Below are 14096 nucleotides of genomic sequence, written 5' to 3'. Positions count from 1 at the left end.
CCATCATAGATTCGAAGTTTAAACACGAATAATGTTCTATGTTCTAACATTTGAGGTTAATCATAACATAACCCTAAAATTAAGAAGAAGGAAATTCAAATTTTCCACCAAAAATGTTACTGCGAAAGATATATTCAAGAACAAAGCATTTCACCCGTTCTTATTACACGGTCAACAGCAGGATCAATGGAAAAGACGAGAATTTCGTCGCCAAACAGCTGTATAACAAAATAAAAGCTACCGGACCGATTCCTGTTGCAGATTATATGAGAGAAATCCTCGTTAATCCCATCGGGGGTTACTACATGCATAAAGATGTCTTTGGAAGCAGCGGGGACTTCATAACGTCCCCCGAGTTAAGCCAAATGTTTGGAGAGATGGTGGCTGTGTGGTGCTTAAACGAATGGTCTAAAATTGGTTGTCCCAAACCGTTTCAAATAGTCGAGTTGGGGCCTGGAAAGGGTAGTCTATCCGAGGATATCCTGAGAGTATTTGGTCAGTTCAAGGTGATGAGTTTGAGCGAAATTACAGTTGTTGACTCGTTCCAAGGTTACATATGATTTTAGAGCCTCAGCAGCTGTAGTTTATCATTGGTAGAAGTAAGCCCTTACTTGAGTAAGCTACAAGGTCAGAGATTGTGCTTACAATCGAACAATGTCTCCATCCCCTCATCGCCTTTTTATAAAGAAGGTATAGCTCAAGAAGGGGTTCAAGTTAAGTGGTATAAAAGGTTGGAAGATGTCCCTGATATTTTCTCAATCGTCATAGCCCATGAGTTTTTCGATGCATTACCTATTCATAAATTTCAGAAAACTGAGAATGGTTACAGGGAAGTTTTGATTGATATTGACCAAGAAGAGGGAAAGTTCAGGTGTTTTATTTATAATTTTTACATCATCACTTTGATTACAACAACTATTTCAGATACGTTATTTCATGTAATGAAACTCCAGCCCTAAAAACTTGCTTGAAACCATCAGAGACACGAGAGCATTTAGAGGTTTCTCTGGAAAGTTTATTGACAATAAAAACAGTGGCGAACAAACTAGAATCTTTTGGGGGGTTGGCTTTGATTGCTGATTATGGCCATGGGGGCGAAGGCACTGATACTTTTCGAGCTTTCAAACAACATAAACTGCATGATCCCTTAGTACAGCCTGGTACTGCAGATCTCACAGCGGATGTCGATTTTGGTCGATTAAAAGAGGTAAAAACCTTGCTTGAATACATTGTTTGGTTAATCGCAGGGCTGGGATTCAAAAAAGTATGTACTTTCAGGCTGCTCTAGAGGGGGACAAGGTTATAGCTTTTGGCCCTGTGACCCAGAAAGATTTTCTCAACAGAATGGGCATAGAACATAGATACAGAGCGCTGGAAAATATTGCGTCAAAAGAACAAATGGAGGCTCTTCGTATGAGTTATAAAATGATGATGGATGAGGATCAGATGGGAAAAAGATTTAAATTTATGTGTCTAGTTCCTGCAGTACTCGAAAAAATAGTTGGAAAATATCCTGTGGTCGGTTTTAGCTGAGAATAAACAAAGTTTTGTTTTAATATGTGCTTTCACTCTACCCTCAAATTACATCAGATACCAAAACAAATGTCCCTTGTACGAGTATCGAAAAAAGTATTTAAACCAGGAAGATCAATCTTCTTGATACTGCATAATTTGGTGGATGCGCTGCTTGTTCGATGTTCCACCACCTGTCGGTAGGAGTACGAAACCGAACATAACATGCCTTTATTCCGCGAGAGGTAGACACCATGATGAAAATCGCTTTTCGAAAAAGTAATTAATAATAATGATGGTTCGGTAACGGCTAATTAATCCCAAATTCAGATGCTAACTAATACTCGATTTCATAGCTAACCTTCCCAACCTTTTTGCTTGGATATCTGATGATTCAAAATGCCACAAGGGATAAAATGATTGAAAACTCAGGTTTTGCAAGAAGTAGATGTATCATTATTCTCATTGCTGTTGCGTAAACGTAAATACACTGGCTGATCAACAAAGGGGCGACTTTATTTCCATTTTCGAAGCCGAAACAGCTGATATCTATATGACAAATTGTAACCATCCATCTTATACCGACCGAACTGTAAATAGACATTGAATAATAATTCTTCAAGTGTCTTCGACACTAGTCAAAGCTTTAAGGTTTTAATTTTTGAGACACATTATGAAGAAAGCATTTATGGTGGATGCAAAAGATTACTCCTTGATTTCAACACTGCAAAAATTGAGATTGGGCAAATCTATGGTTCATTAGTATCATCAACTGTGATCTTTTGTTTATGTCTAATTTGTGGTTCAGAATTTCCGCTTGCACCTGTGTCTAGAAATTAAGAGGAGAAAACTTGGGATAAATCTATTTGATAAACAGTGCTTATTGGAAATGATACTTAAGGGGTTAGATTGTTTCGTGTTTCAAGTGATACTGTTGCATTCGTGGCGAAAAAAGAGGTGAGTGAATAAATTACTTGTAAGTACCTATTCTTCACGTGAAAAATCTCATCATCTTGTTTTCTTGTACCGAAAAACTACCGTTTTCTTATTACCGATACATAACAATGCTGATTCAACTCGTTATTGATGGGATTTAGGACGTCGGAATACTCGGGAACTTTCATGAACAAAATTTTCTAGTTTCTGTTCCGTAAAGGGTGCCTGCAAAAACATGGCCGCCCTCACAAACAAATTAATATTTCATTTTTCGATTAGATGAAACCTTACGACGAGTTTCGGGTTAGATTTCTCCTAATTTTTTATGAAGAATCTTCTCGCGATCGGATACAATGGTACGATGTATACATAATTAGCTGAATGTATAGGAAATTAGTTTTTCTGGAGATGTCCGACCATCTCAATTAGTACTTAGTGCCAGTGTAGTATTGAATTTAATACCACGTACGAAAATTCTTCGAGACTTCTTTTTACTGCTGTAGAATGGTTGTTTTTGTAACTAGTGAGTGGAATCTTTTTTTGCATTTTTTCAAGAAGGCTTTCCAATCGCGTATGGAAAATTCCTTTTCACAGAGATTCGTTCAGTTCAGTGTGAAGCATAGAAGTTTTGTCCATCCTAAATCTGCATCTGTGGCACATACGAATCCGAGTCGTTCTTAGAGGTACCCCCGGTTGAATCATAGATTTTCCGATTTTCATTGTGTTTTCTCTCTATGGTTTTGTTTCAAGGATTGTTTCATTAGTTCAGGTTGTTTCCGTTTGAGGTCGTGCTGGAATTGAGAATTGAGGGCGAAGGAGGTATAAAGATTTTTGATTTTTGAAACTAAAAGTATTGCTCCGGTTGACTAAAGTACTGGTGTGCGGAAATTGATGTAGTGTTTTACTTTCAGTTCGCTCCAGAAGAATATAAGCTTATATCTTCTAGATCAGATATGTAATGTCGCTTTAGAGATGAAAGAGGTACAGGTGAGTGATTAAGTTTACTTGATTCATTTTCGTGAAAATTCAGGTACTTATGTTGCAGAATAATTCATAATTACTGCTTCATAAGTGCGCTGATTGATTTGGTGAAGGAATTCTCTAAGGAACTTATTCAAGTATAAAAAATATTTTCTATTCTCAATATCGAATGAGGACTGGAAAAATATGGCCGACTTTGTGAATAAAATGAGGCATATTTCTCCGGATGAAAACAAATTGAGATCTTGTATTTCAATTCAACGAGTTTCCAAGTAGTTTTTTTCTCGTTCAGTCTGAAGCATAGAAGTTTTGTTCATCCCAAACCTGCACCTGATATCTAGGGCACAGACGAATCCGAGTCGTTCTTAGTGGTACCCCTAGGGTTGAATCATAGATTTTCCGATTTTCATTGTGTTTTCTTTCTATGGTTTTGTTCCACGGCTTGTTTCAGTAGTTCAGGTTATTTCCGTTAGGGCTCGTGCCGGTATTGAAAATTTAGGGCGAAGGTATAAATATTTTCGATTTTTGTTACTTAAAGTATTGCTCCGGTTGAATAAAGTACTGATGTGCGAAAATTGATGTAGTTTTTGACTTTCAGGTCGCCCTAGAGGAAGATAAGCCTATACTTTCTAGATCAGATATGTAATGTCGCTTTAGAGATGAAAGAGGTACAGGTAAGTGATTCAGTTTACTTGATTCATTTTCGTGAAAATTCTGCTCCTTGCAAAATAATTTCTGATTATTGCTTCATAAGTGCGCTGTTTCATTTGGTGAAGGAATTCTCTAAGGAACTCATTCAAGTATAAAAAATATTTTCCATTTTCAATATCGAATGGGGACTGGAGAAAATATGGCCGACTTTATGAATAAAATGAGGCATATTTTTCCTAATAAAAACAAATTGAGATCTTGTATTTCAATTCAACGAGTTTCCAAGTATAGTTTTTTCTACTTTTGAATGAAAAATCTATACTTGATTGTTTTCTGTGGATTGAATTAGTATGTTTTACTTTCAAGTAGGAGGGAAAATTTTCCAATGGAATTTTTTACTAAGCCAGAACGGTTGTTTTCTAAATTCTCTTTGGCGATTTTTATGGAAAAATTCTAGTCCTTCGTTTAGAAAATACTATTTCACGGAGATTTTTCTCTTTTGATTCGAACCATAGAAGTTTCCTTCACCATAAAACCACAAAGTAATGATGCATACAATCTTCTGTGCCACTGTCGTTGAGTCATAGATTTTCTTACTCTTACCATAGACATAGAGTCTATGTCTATGACTCTCACAGTAGTTCAGCGGATTTACGCTAGGGGTCTTTTCGTTAGATATTGAAATTTTCGTCTTAGGGGGCAAAATTCGATTTCTGTAGCTACAATTCAGTGTGTAGGCTTCAGGAGTTGAGTTTGATCGTTCAGCTCTTCATCTCTGTTGGCTTAACTTCAAGATCTCAATGTCTATTTTCTGGAAGTTTGATTCCTTGATTCGTCCCGGCAAGGTCGGGGGCTCTTGGCGTAGGAGTACCGTGGGCCCGGAGCGAAATCGGAAGCTGGCCACTTTGCCCGGTCGCAGGGTCCAGAGGTGTAATTAGCCCTGACAGGCCGGCAGATATATCGATCCCGGTACCGATCATTATCGTCCATTATAGATCTTGGAAATCTATACTCTAATTATGCTTCTCCACTGCTCCGACATTAATTGCGTAGAAGATAAGACCGATCGACAGGTTGTCTCGGTGTCTGTTGGAGATTGTGTTGTTGTTATTGACGTGATCGGTCATTTCGAGGAGAAGGGCGTGCAGGGCCGTTTTGGGAAACTAAATTACTGATCGAAAGGCGTAACGTGCATCAGGACTAATTGTTATTGTCATTGGGAAGATGAAGCCTTCATGAAATTTTCCAGAAACTAGATTAGAGCTCGTTTCCATTGGGAAAACATTCTGAAAAACCTTGTTGTTATTCTTAATTTTCCAATATATGTGATGTTTTATTCTTTTCTGAGGTCGAATCTTAGTTTCTCTTACACTACTTTGATGTAAAGGATCTATGTAAATTAGAAATTTTTTAATTCCAGAAAAGACCAGGGTTTGAGCCAGAAAAGACCAGGGTTTGGACCAGAAAAGGCCATTGAGGTCGAAGGGAAGGAATGATTGACGGGTCTTAGGGCACAGTCTTGTCCCTTTTGGGCTGGGCTGCTAAGGGATCTCCCTTTGATCATTCCTAACTTCAGCCTCGATGGACCACGTGGCCGAAGAAAAGAGATGATTGAAAGGTCTTAGAGCACAGTCTTGTCCCTTCTTGGGCTGGGCTGCTAAGGGATCTCCTGGAGATCGTTTCTAGCTTCAGTCGTCGTTGGTCTAAGAGGTCGAAGGAAAAAAAAAAGGAATGATTCACGGATCTTAGGGCACAGTCTTGCCTCTTCTTGGGGCTGGGCTGCTAAGGGATCTCCCTTGGATCATTCTTAACTTCAGCCTCGATAGACCACGTGGCCGAAGAGAAGAAATGATTGAAAGGTCTTAGAGCACAGTCTTGTCCCTTCTTGGGGCTGGGCTGCTAAGGGATCTCCTGAAGATCATTTCTAACTTCCGTTGTCGTTGGTCTAAGAGGTCGAAGGGAAAAAAGGAATGATTGACGGGTCTTAGAGTACAGTCTTGTCCCTTCTTGGGGCTGGGCTGCTAAGGGATCTCCCTTCTATCATTCCTAACTTCTGCCTCCATAGACCACGTGGCTGAAGACAAGAGATGATTGAAAGGTCTTAGAGCACAGTCTTGTCCCTTCTTGGGCTGGGCTGCTAAGGGATCTCCTTGAGATTATTTCTAACTTCAGCTGTCGTTGGTCTAAGAGGTGGAAGAAAACAAGGGAATGATTGACGGGTCTTAGAGTACAGTCTTGTCCTTTCTTGGGACTGGGCTGCTAAGGGATCTCCCTTCTATCATTCCTAACTTCAGCCTCCATGGACCACGTGACTGAAGACAAGAGATTATTGAAAGGTCTTAGAGCACAGTCTTGTCCCTTCTTGGGCTGGGCTGCTAAGGGATCTCCTTGAGATTATTTCTAACTTCAGCTGTCGTTGGTCTAAGAGGTGGAAGAAAACAAGGGAATGATTGACGGGTCTTAGAGTACAGTCTTGTCCCTTCTTGGGACTGGGCTGCTAAGGGATCTCCCTTCTATCATTCCTAACTTCAGCCTCCATAGACCACGTGGCTGAAGACAAGAGATGATTGAAAGGTCTTAGAGCACAGTCTTGTCCCTTCTTGGGCTGGGCTGCTAAGGGATCTCCTGGAGATTATTTCTAACTTCAGCTGTCGTTGGTCCAACGGGTCGAAGAAAAATAAGGGAATGATTGACGGGTCTTAGGCACCAGTCTTGTCCCTTCTTGGGTCAGGGCTGCTAAGGGATCTCCCGTTGATCCTTCCTAACTTCAGCCTTCGATGGTCCCAGTGGTCGAAGAAAAGGAACGATTGAAGGGTCTTAGAGCACAGTCTTGTCCCTTCTTAGGGCTGGGCTGCTAAGGGATCTCCCGGAAGTCGTTCCCAACTTTAGCCAACGATGGACCCGGAGCGATTAAGCAAGATTTGATCGTCAATGTGAGTAATATCATACAAATTAATTTAGATTGCATCGACTACATGTTTCGTTATCCTGATGACCTCTTCAGGGAATTCGATCCCGTGAAAAAATTTGCGACGTTGTCAAATCGCTTTTTTCGTCCCCGAAACACCGTCGACGGCGTTGCCACGTTTCTCCATTCGTCCCGGAAACCGGGAAACCCCTCCGATTTCTTCCCCCCCTGGCTCGCGGGGGGGTTTTGATCGCCCCCTCGTAAATAAGGCCCGACACGTCAGACGTCCGCGACGCGAATGATATACGTTCATTAACGATCGGAAAATTATCGATCGCTAACTTCATCCGCCGTCTCCCTGACTGACGGAACCCGCAATTACGCGCGGACTATCGGGCTTCTGTACGCGGACGTCGCCGCGGGCGCGACCGTTCTTGACTTATCGGCCGATTATGCGTCGATACCTATGCAGATGAGCTAGCGGGTTCGGGTCCGGCGGACGAAGCGGTCGCGACGTGGGACGCGGTCTGATCGATGGCGTTTCACGTTGATTTCGACGTGGGCGGACTGTTTGTTTGGATTTGGAGTCGATGGAGAGACGTGGCAAGGCTTATTTTAGGTGTTTTACATGTGGTGGATTTTCAACCTTGTTAAAATTACTGACCTGAACCCTTAGGTCATTGATAATGGGAGAACCTTGCTCAGTATTACCTCAAAGAGGAAAAATAGAACAGAACACTATGCTATGTTGGGAGCCTGATGCCTGCAACTGGCCACAGGCCAGATTGAAACGGTGTTGCGACATTGAAGACAATTAATGAGTTGATGAACCTAAGAAACATGCACCAAGTGTGCACTGGATCCTTCTATGGGCTTGGCAAGGAGCACTGTCTAGAAAAGAACACGCCCAAGCAATATTTATGGAATTTCTGCACTATCTGAACTTCGGATGTCCTTGCTGACAGTATACTGTCCATACGAATGACATATGTGCCCTAAAGACTCAGCAGATGTTATTTGCACACTCTATGGATTAAAAAATGAAACAGCCCAACATAAACTGTGAAAAATTGCAGTATTGGAAGGATTAACCAGTTTTCAAAACTGACGATGAGCCCAGCCAAGGTTCCTAGGGAGGTTGTTGTCAATAACAACAACTTTGAGGATCTCTTTGAGCAGTGGAATCGAACAAAAAAAGGTCAAAGAGAAGAGAGATAGGAAACGCCCCTTTATCTGGTTTGCGTTTCACACATTCGACAATGAGATGGCGCTGAAGTAGTACTGCCGATACAGAAAACTGTTCATTAACAGTAATAACTTATAGTAGAAGGGCCATACAATTGACATCTGTACCCTAAAGACTCAGCAGATGTTATTTGCACACTCTATGGATTGAATAATGAAAGAGCCCAACATAAACTGTGCAGAATTGCAGTATTGGAAGGATTAACCAGTTTTCAAAACTGACGATGAGCCCAGCCAAGGTTCCTAGGGAGGTTGTTGTCAACAAAAACAACTTTGAGGATCTCTTTGAGCAGTGGAATCGAACAAAAAAGGTCAAAGAAAAGAGAGATAGGAAGCGCCCTTCTTCTGGTTTTCGATTCACACATTTGACAATGAGATTGCGCTGAAGTAGTACTGTCGATACAGAAAACTGTTCAATAACAGTAATAACTTATAGTAGAAGGGCCATAGAATTGACATCTGTACCCTAAAGACTCAGCAGATGTTATTTGCACACTCTATGGATTGAAAAATGAAACAGCCCAACATAAACTGTGCAAAATTGCAGCATTGGAAGGGTTAACCAGTTCCCAATACTGACGATGAGTCCAGCCAAGGTTCCTAGGGAGGTTGTTGTCAATAACAACAACTTTGAGGATCTCTTTGAGCAGTGGAATCGAACAGAAAAAGGTCAAAGAGAAGAGAGATAGGAAACGCACTCTTTCTGGTTTGCGTTTCACACATTTGGCAATGAGATGGCGCTGAAGTAGTACTATCGATATAGAAAACTGTTCAATAACAGTAATAACTTATAGTAGAAGGGCCATACAATTGACATATGTACCCTAAAGACACAGCAGATGTTATTTGCACACTCTATGGATTGAAAAATGAAACAGCCCAACATAAACTGTGCAAAATTGCAGCATTGGAAGGGTTAACCAGTTCCCAATACTGACGATGAGCCCAGTCAAGGTTCCTAGGGAGGTTGTTGTCAACAACAACAACTGTGAGGATCTCTTTGAGAAGTGGAATCGAAAAAAAAAGGTCAAAAAGAAGAGAGATAGGAAACGCCCCCTTATCTGGTTTGCGTTTCACACATTTGACAATGAGATGGCGCTGAAGTAGTACTGTCGATACAGAAAACTGTTCAATAACAGTAATAACTTATAGTAGAAGGGCCACAAATTTGAATTCTGTATAACGGAGTCGGAGTCTTATGTAGTCAGCCTGTCAGCTATAAACGATTACCATGTTTATCTTGCGATGAAACTAAGGCCTTGAGAATATGTAAAAAGAACTAAGAAAACAGAGGAATTTATCGAATTCCACAGTCAACAACATGCCCATCATTATGAAAAATGAAAAATATGGAAATTGAAAATTCTCAAATGTTCAATCCGAATCGATCCAATCTTTTCGGGGCACTTTTCTTCCTTTCCCAGAATCTCCCACTTAACATGAAAAAATCGATTCGAAGGTGTACGCGGTTAACGAGCGTATCGATTAAAAATCCCCCGAAAAATGATTGATTGACATCGTATCCACGTCAACGTAACCCGTAATTTGTCCGTTTTTACCGCAGTCTATCTACGATCTGTACATGCATAGATAATCGTTCTTCTTCTTCGCGTCGTTTAATTTCGGAACGCGTCCGCACGGTAGGTCGTACGGGGCGTGAACACAGAGAACGATCGCGGTATCCGTTCGAGAGGCGTTAGAAGACGTTGTCTTAAATTGGAATTACTCGGCGGACCATTAAAAGAATAGGCCGGAATAATGACGATCATGAAATATCGAAAGGGGGCTAAACGGCGATCGCCGATAATGAACGGGTTTGGAAAAACGCCGGGACCATAAGGTTTTAAGATGGCGGTCGTCGAGACGACGTTGTCGGATTGTCGGCTGAATTTCAGATGGAATTGTGAAAATTTGAGAGAAACGTTGGTGAAATCCAACACGAAATTCGTCTTGAATGGGTAAAAGTTTCATTTAAGCAAATTTGGATGACTTCCTTAAGCTGCGTCCACACCCAAAGTGGTGGGTTCCGGGATAACTTCTTCGGTCAGACTTGGCAACGTTGTACCATCACCAACGTATCATAGGAACCCTCTCGCATCTCGCGGACACACATGGCCATCGTCGTCTTCATTCTACACCGGAAATTAACTTTTACTATCTACCCTCTCGTGGGCGGGTCGACCAGCCAGTTTTTTCCTGCCTTAATTCACAGTTCTCGAATCTACCTTACCATTAGAGGGGGTGGATACTTCCTTTGTTTCATCGATCTGCACCTTTGATCCTTAATCGGAAGGCGACGAGGAAGTTGCGTCCCTTCACAATTTCCTCAACGGCCACCCTGTAGATGTCGAAATTGTACTTCTTCGAGTACCGAAATCGAGCACGTCCGCTTGTAATCGGTACTGCACAGCGCAGTTGGCATGATTGCCGTCAGCTACGTGACTTGTAGCGGTAGCGTTTAGGGAAAAATGGCAGCCAAGTCGATGTCACGCATTCTAAAGACGCCCTGTACGCGGCGGTAGCAGCGGTGTGTTATTAGCCGGCGATTGGTGGTCGACCGGCGGTCATCAGCGGTCTTCGTGGTCATCTTCAGGGTCGCTTTGGTCGGAGGGGAAGACGTGCTGGTATTCGTAAGATTAAGATCGACCGCTGAGGGGTCAGCTGATGAGATGTGGCGTGAACTTCTCGATGAAAGGCTCAAGACGGTTTTTCCTTAAGTGTCTTTCGCTGTTCCCGAGTAGAGAATGCTTGAATTCTCTTTAGCCGAAGATATAAACGACTAGGACGCAATAACGTATTCAGGTTCATACGCCGAAATGATTTTCGTTATAACTTCGAAAGCATTAATTTCTACGAGAATGCTGAAATGCTTATGAATTTTGAGAGGTGGAGGAAAGGGTGCAATGCTTCCGTATGTCATTTCTTTTTTCGTGTCAGTAAACCATGAAGGAGAGGATTCTTCAATGGTTTCTTATCCCACAAGAATGCTTTCCACTGCTATTAAGTCATTTGCTTTTCTGAATCAGATCTGAGAGAATGCTGCCCTGTTAGCATTTCGAGTTTCATCGGAAAGTGGTATGTCTTGGAAATTGTTGATTGTGCGATTACATTCATCGATGCAAAGTTGTTTCTGAATTGTCATTTCTTCCATTGAATTTGATGTCGAGAGAATGCAGAACTTTCTGACTATCCAATGACACAATTCTATAGGAAACCTAAAAATGAATCCGTCGGTTCTTCACGTGAATGCTTTCAAGCAAATTAGATATCAAGAGAATACTGTTTTGTTATTCTTCTGTCATGACGCTATTCCTAAAGTGAGAAGCATTCTCTAATGCTTCCGAATATCACTTATCCATAAGAAATCCTAAAGTCAAATCCGTCCGTTCTTCACGAGAATGCTTCCAAGCAAATTAGATATCAAGAGAATACTGTTATAACGCTCTTCCTAATGTGAGAAGCATGCTGTAATGCTTTCATTGTCACAGATCGATTGAAATTGAATTCTTCAATGCTTCCGCACAATGTGAAGAGAATGCTGTATGTAACAACAACAAGATTCACATTCAAAGAATGTCCTTCCTTTTTTGGTATTAGTGAGCCATGATGAAGTCTTCAAACTGTATTCCTGAAGCTTTTCGACACTCTTGAGAATGCTTCAATTTACCGGAGCTTCATATTTCAATATTTTTTCAGACTTTGAGAAAACTTTTCCGAATGTGCCTTCTCTCAGAACGATCTGTCGATATATCTTTGTCGATCGTTGCAGAAGCTGGTTCTTCTCCTACTCGGCGGTCGGATCTTTCGAAAAAAAGACGACGTCTCAATAATATCGGCAATTTGTACGCGATCGCCATTATCATAATGGCGTAATGTCGACCTGGCGACCGAGGGTCCCGAATGTACCTAATAACACAGTTCGGTCTTTCTGTACCCTGTTTTTTCTACCAGCACCGTCGCGGAGGCGTACCTCGCGAATTCTGTCCGAAGAACCCAATTTTTTTTGTCGGGAGGGTCACTCCAATCGTCTTCATGCTCTGGGAATCGAACTTGTAAAATGCACACTCGCAAGATCCACAGCTGTCCACTATTTCGATCTAATTATGCCAACTGCAAGCGTCGGTGAATCGAAAAGAGGTCTTGGGGACCAATTAACATCGCCGTTTGTTGTAGTAGCTTGTAGGCGAAAAATTGTACAACGATGTCGAGTTGCACGATCTTGGAGGACAGATCAAAATCGATGTTTCCGTAGAGTTTCTCGTCAAAATTAAAATATTTGACATATATCGATCGATGTTTCTACCTATACTGTACCCAGTGCGTGGAAATCCTATAAGCTCCCTTCGTAACTCGTCAAATCCGTGTCATCCAGATGTTATCGCCCGTTTCCGTGTTGACCAGCAATGTCGATATAATTCATAACCTAGATATGTTTCATAGCGAACCACTCGACATAATTCTCCGCAATTTTCTCCAGTTTCACATCTGTTTTCCATGAGAAACGCGAAGGGAAATTTACCGCCCCGTCCGTTAGACCGTTTACGGGCAACCCTCTGTGGCTAGGCACGAGCCACTAGGACTTTTAATGCTTGCATGAACCAACCAGCCCATAAAATTCAAGATCCTAAAAAAAGAAGCATGAAAAATGATATGATATTCTCACGAATGACCCTAAGTACGCCACTGTCTCCTCTGGATTGCTCCAGTGTTAGGGAATAGTACAAAATATGTCTAAGAAAGATCTAGCCTAGTTATTTCTCTTCTCTCTCTTTTGTATTCTTATGTGTCTGTATCATTTTCGTCTCGAAACTATTATCAGTTCTTCTCTCATCTTTTTTTGTTGTTGATGAATTCTCGTTTTAAGATCTTCATAGAGTGTCTAGTAAACGACGTGGTCCGTCCCGACGCCTCCTGGCTGACACACACACACACACACATACGCAGGCACGAAACGTATCAACCGTATACACTAGACAGGTTGACGCGCGTCAAGTGCATCCGTCCGTTTTCCCACAGAACTTATTTCGGCGTGCTGACGTGTTCTGGCCACATTTATTACTTGGGCCATTTGTTATTGCGGGCGTCGATGGGTTGCCCGCGACGCGACAGCTGTTCGGTCGCGCGGAAGGCCGAAGGAGGACGAGAAGCGTTCGGAAAATTAGGGGAAAAACGGAAAATTTCATCTGAAAATGCTACATGTGAAGCTTTGATTCGCAAATTGTTCGCGACCAATTCAAGGTGATTATTATTGTGGATATTGAGCAACTGAACATGTGAAAATGTGATTTCTCACCCCAAAGGGCTTAAGAAGAAATTTAGGCAAATCTCCTCTGGTCTTGGACCAGAAAAAGATGACAAATGGTGCGTTAAATGCGGCGATATTACAGAAGATACTTTAGTTTTACGAGAAAACTTCCGACGATGGTATCATTATTGTTGTAAAGATTGAGAGACGAAGAGTTCTTTTTCCTGCCCGCAAAGTGTCGCCAGTGACTAGGACAATTATTATCATTTTATTTTGTGAGTTTTTCATTTCATTTTGGTTTTACTTTTATTCTTTATTCATTTAAGTTTCGTCTATATTGATTTCATTTGAGAGTAGGAATGTTTTTATAATATACTCTTGAAAATTAGGCCCAGTACATCTGCACTGATCAAGGGAAAGAAACAAGTTCTTTCTATTTCTTTTCAGTCACAGTCATGTGAAATTTGCGGCGTTTTTTTCATTTCCTCATCCCTCGGTTCCGGTTCCCTTGACTCCGATAACTACCCCTAGTCGCCGATCTAACATTTATATCGCCCACCTAGTCCGAACAGGAAACCCCAACCGTATACGCCGTCATTAAAAACCATAAAAATCCTG

At 41.5% G+C, this 14096-nt stretch overlaps 1 protein-coding gene and 1 long non-coding RNA gene across 2 annotated transcripts; both read left to right on the top strand.

Moving 5' to 3' along the window:
- The first annotated feature begins 50 nt into the window (after positions 1 to 50).
- LOC123320256 (protein arginine methyltransferase NDUFAF7 homolog, mitochondrial) lies at positions 51 to 1556 on the top strand. The gene is made up of 4 exons (XM_044907519.1): positions 51 to 506; positions 567 to 871; positions 925 to 1207; positions 1279 to 1556. The coding sequence occupies exons 1-4, from the start codon at positions 114 to 116 to the stop codon at positions 1531 to 1533; spliced, it is 1236 nt and encodes a 411-aa protein (XP_044763454.1). The 5' UTR covers positions 51 to 113; the 3' UTR covers positions 1534 to 1556.
- A 641-nt stretch (positions 1557 to 2197) lies between these two features.
- Positions 2198 to 7271, top strand: LOC123320339. Its single transcript, XR_006538742.1, has 4 exons — positions 2198 to 2469; positions 3360 to 3435; positions 4028 to 4103; positions 5501 to 7271. It is a non-coding gene; the product is annotated as an uncharacterized LOC123320339 (long non-coding RNA).
- The last annotated feature ends 6825 nt before the right edge of the window (positions 7272 to 14096 follow it).

The sequence above is a fragment of the Coccinella septempunctata genome, chromosome 9 (genome assembly GCF_907165205.1).
Source record: "Coccinella septempunctata chromosome 9, icCocSept1.1, whole genome shotgun sequence".
Lineage (NCBI taxonomy): Eukaryota > Metazoa > Arthropoda > Insecta > Coleoptera > Coccinellidae > Coccinella > Coccinella septempunctata.
This window is presented reverse-complemented; position numbering and strand designations above follow the sequence as displayed.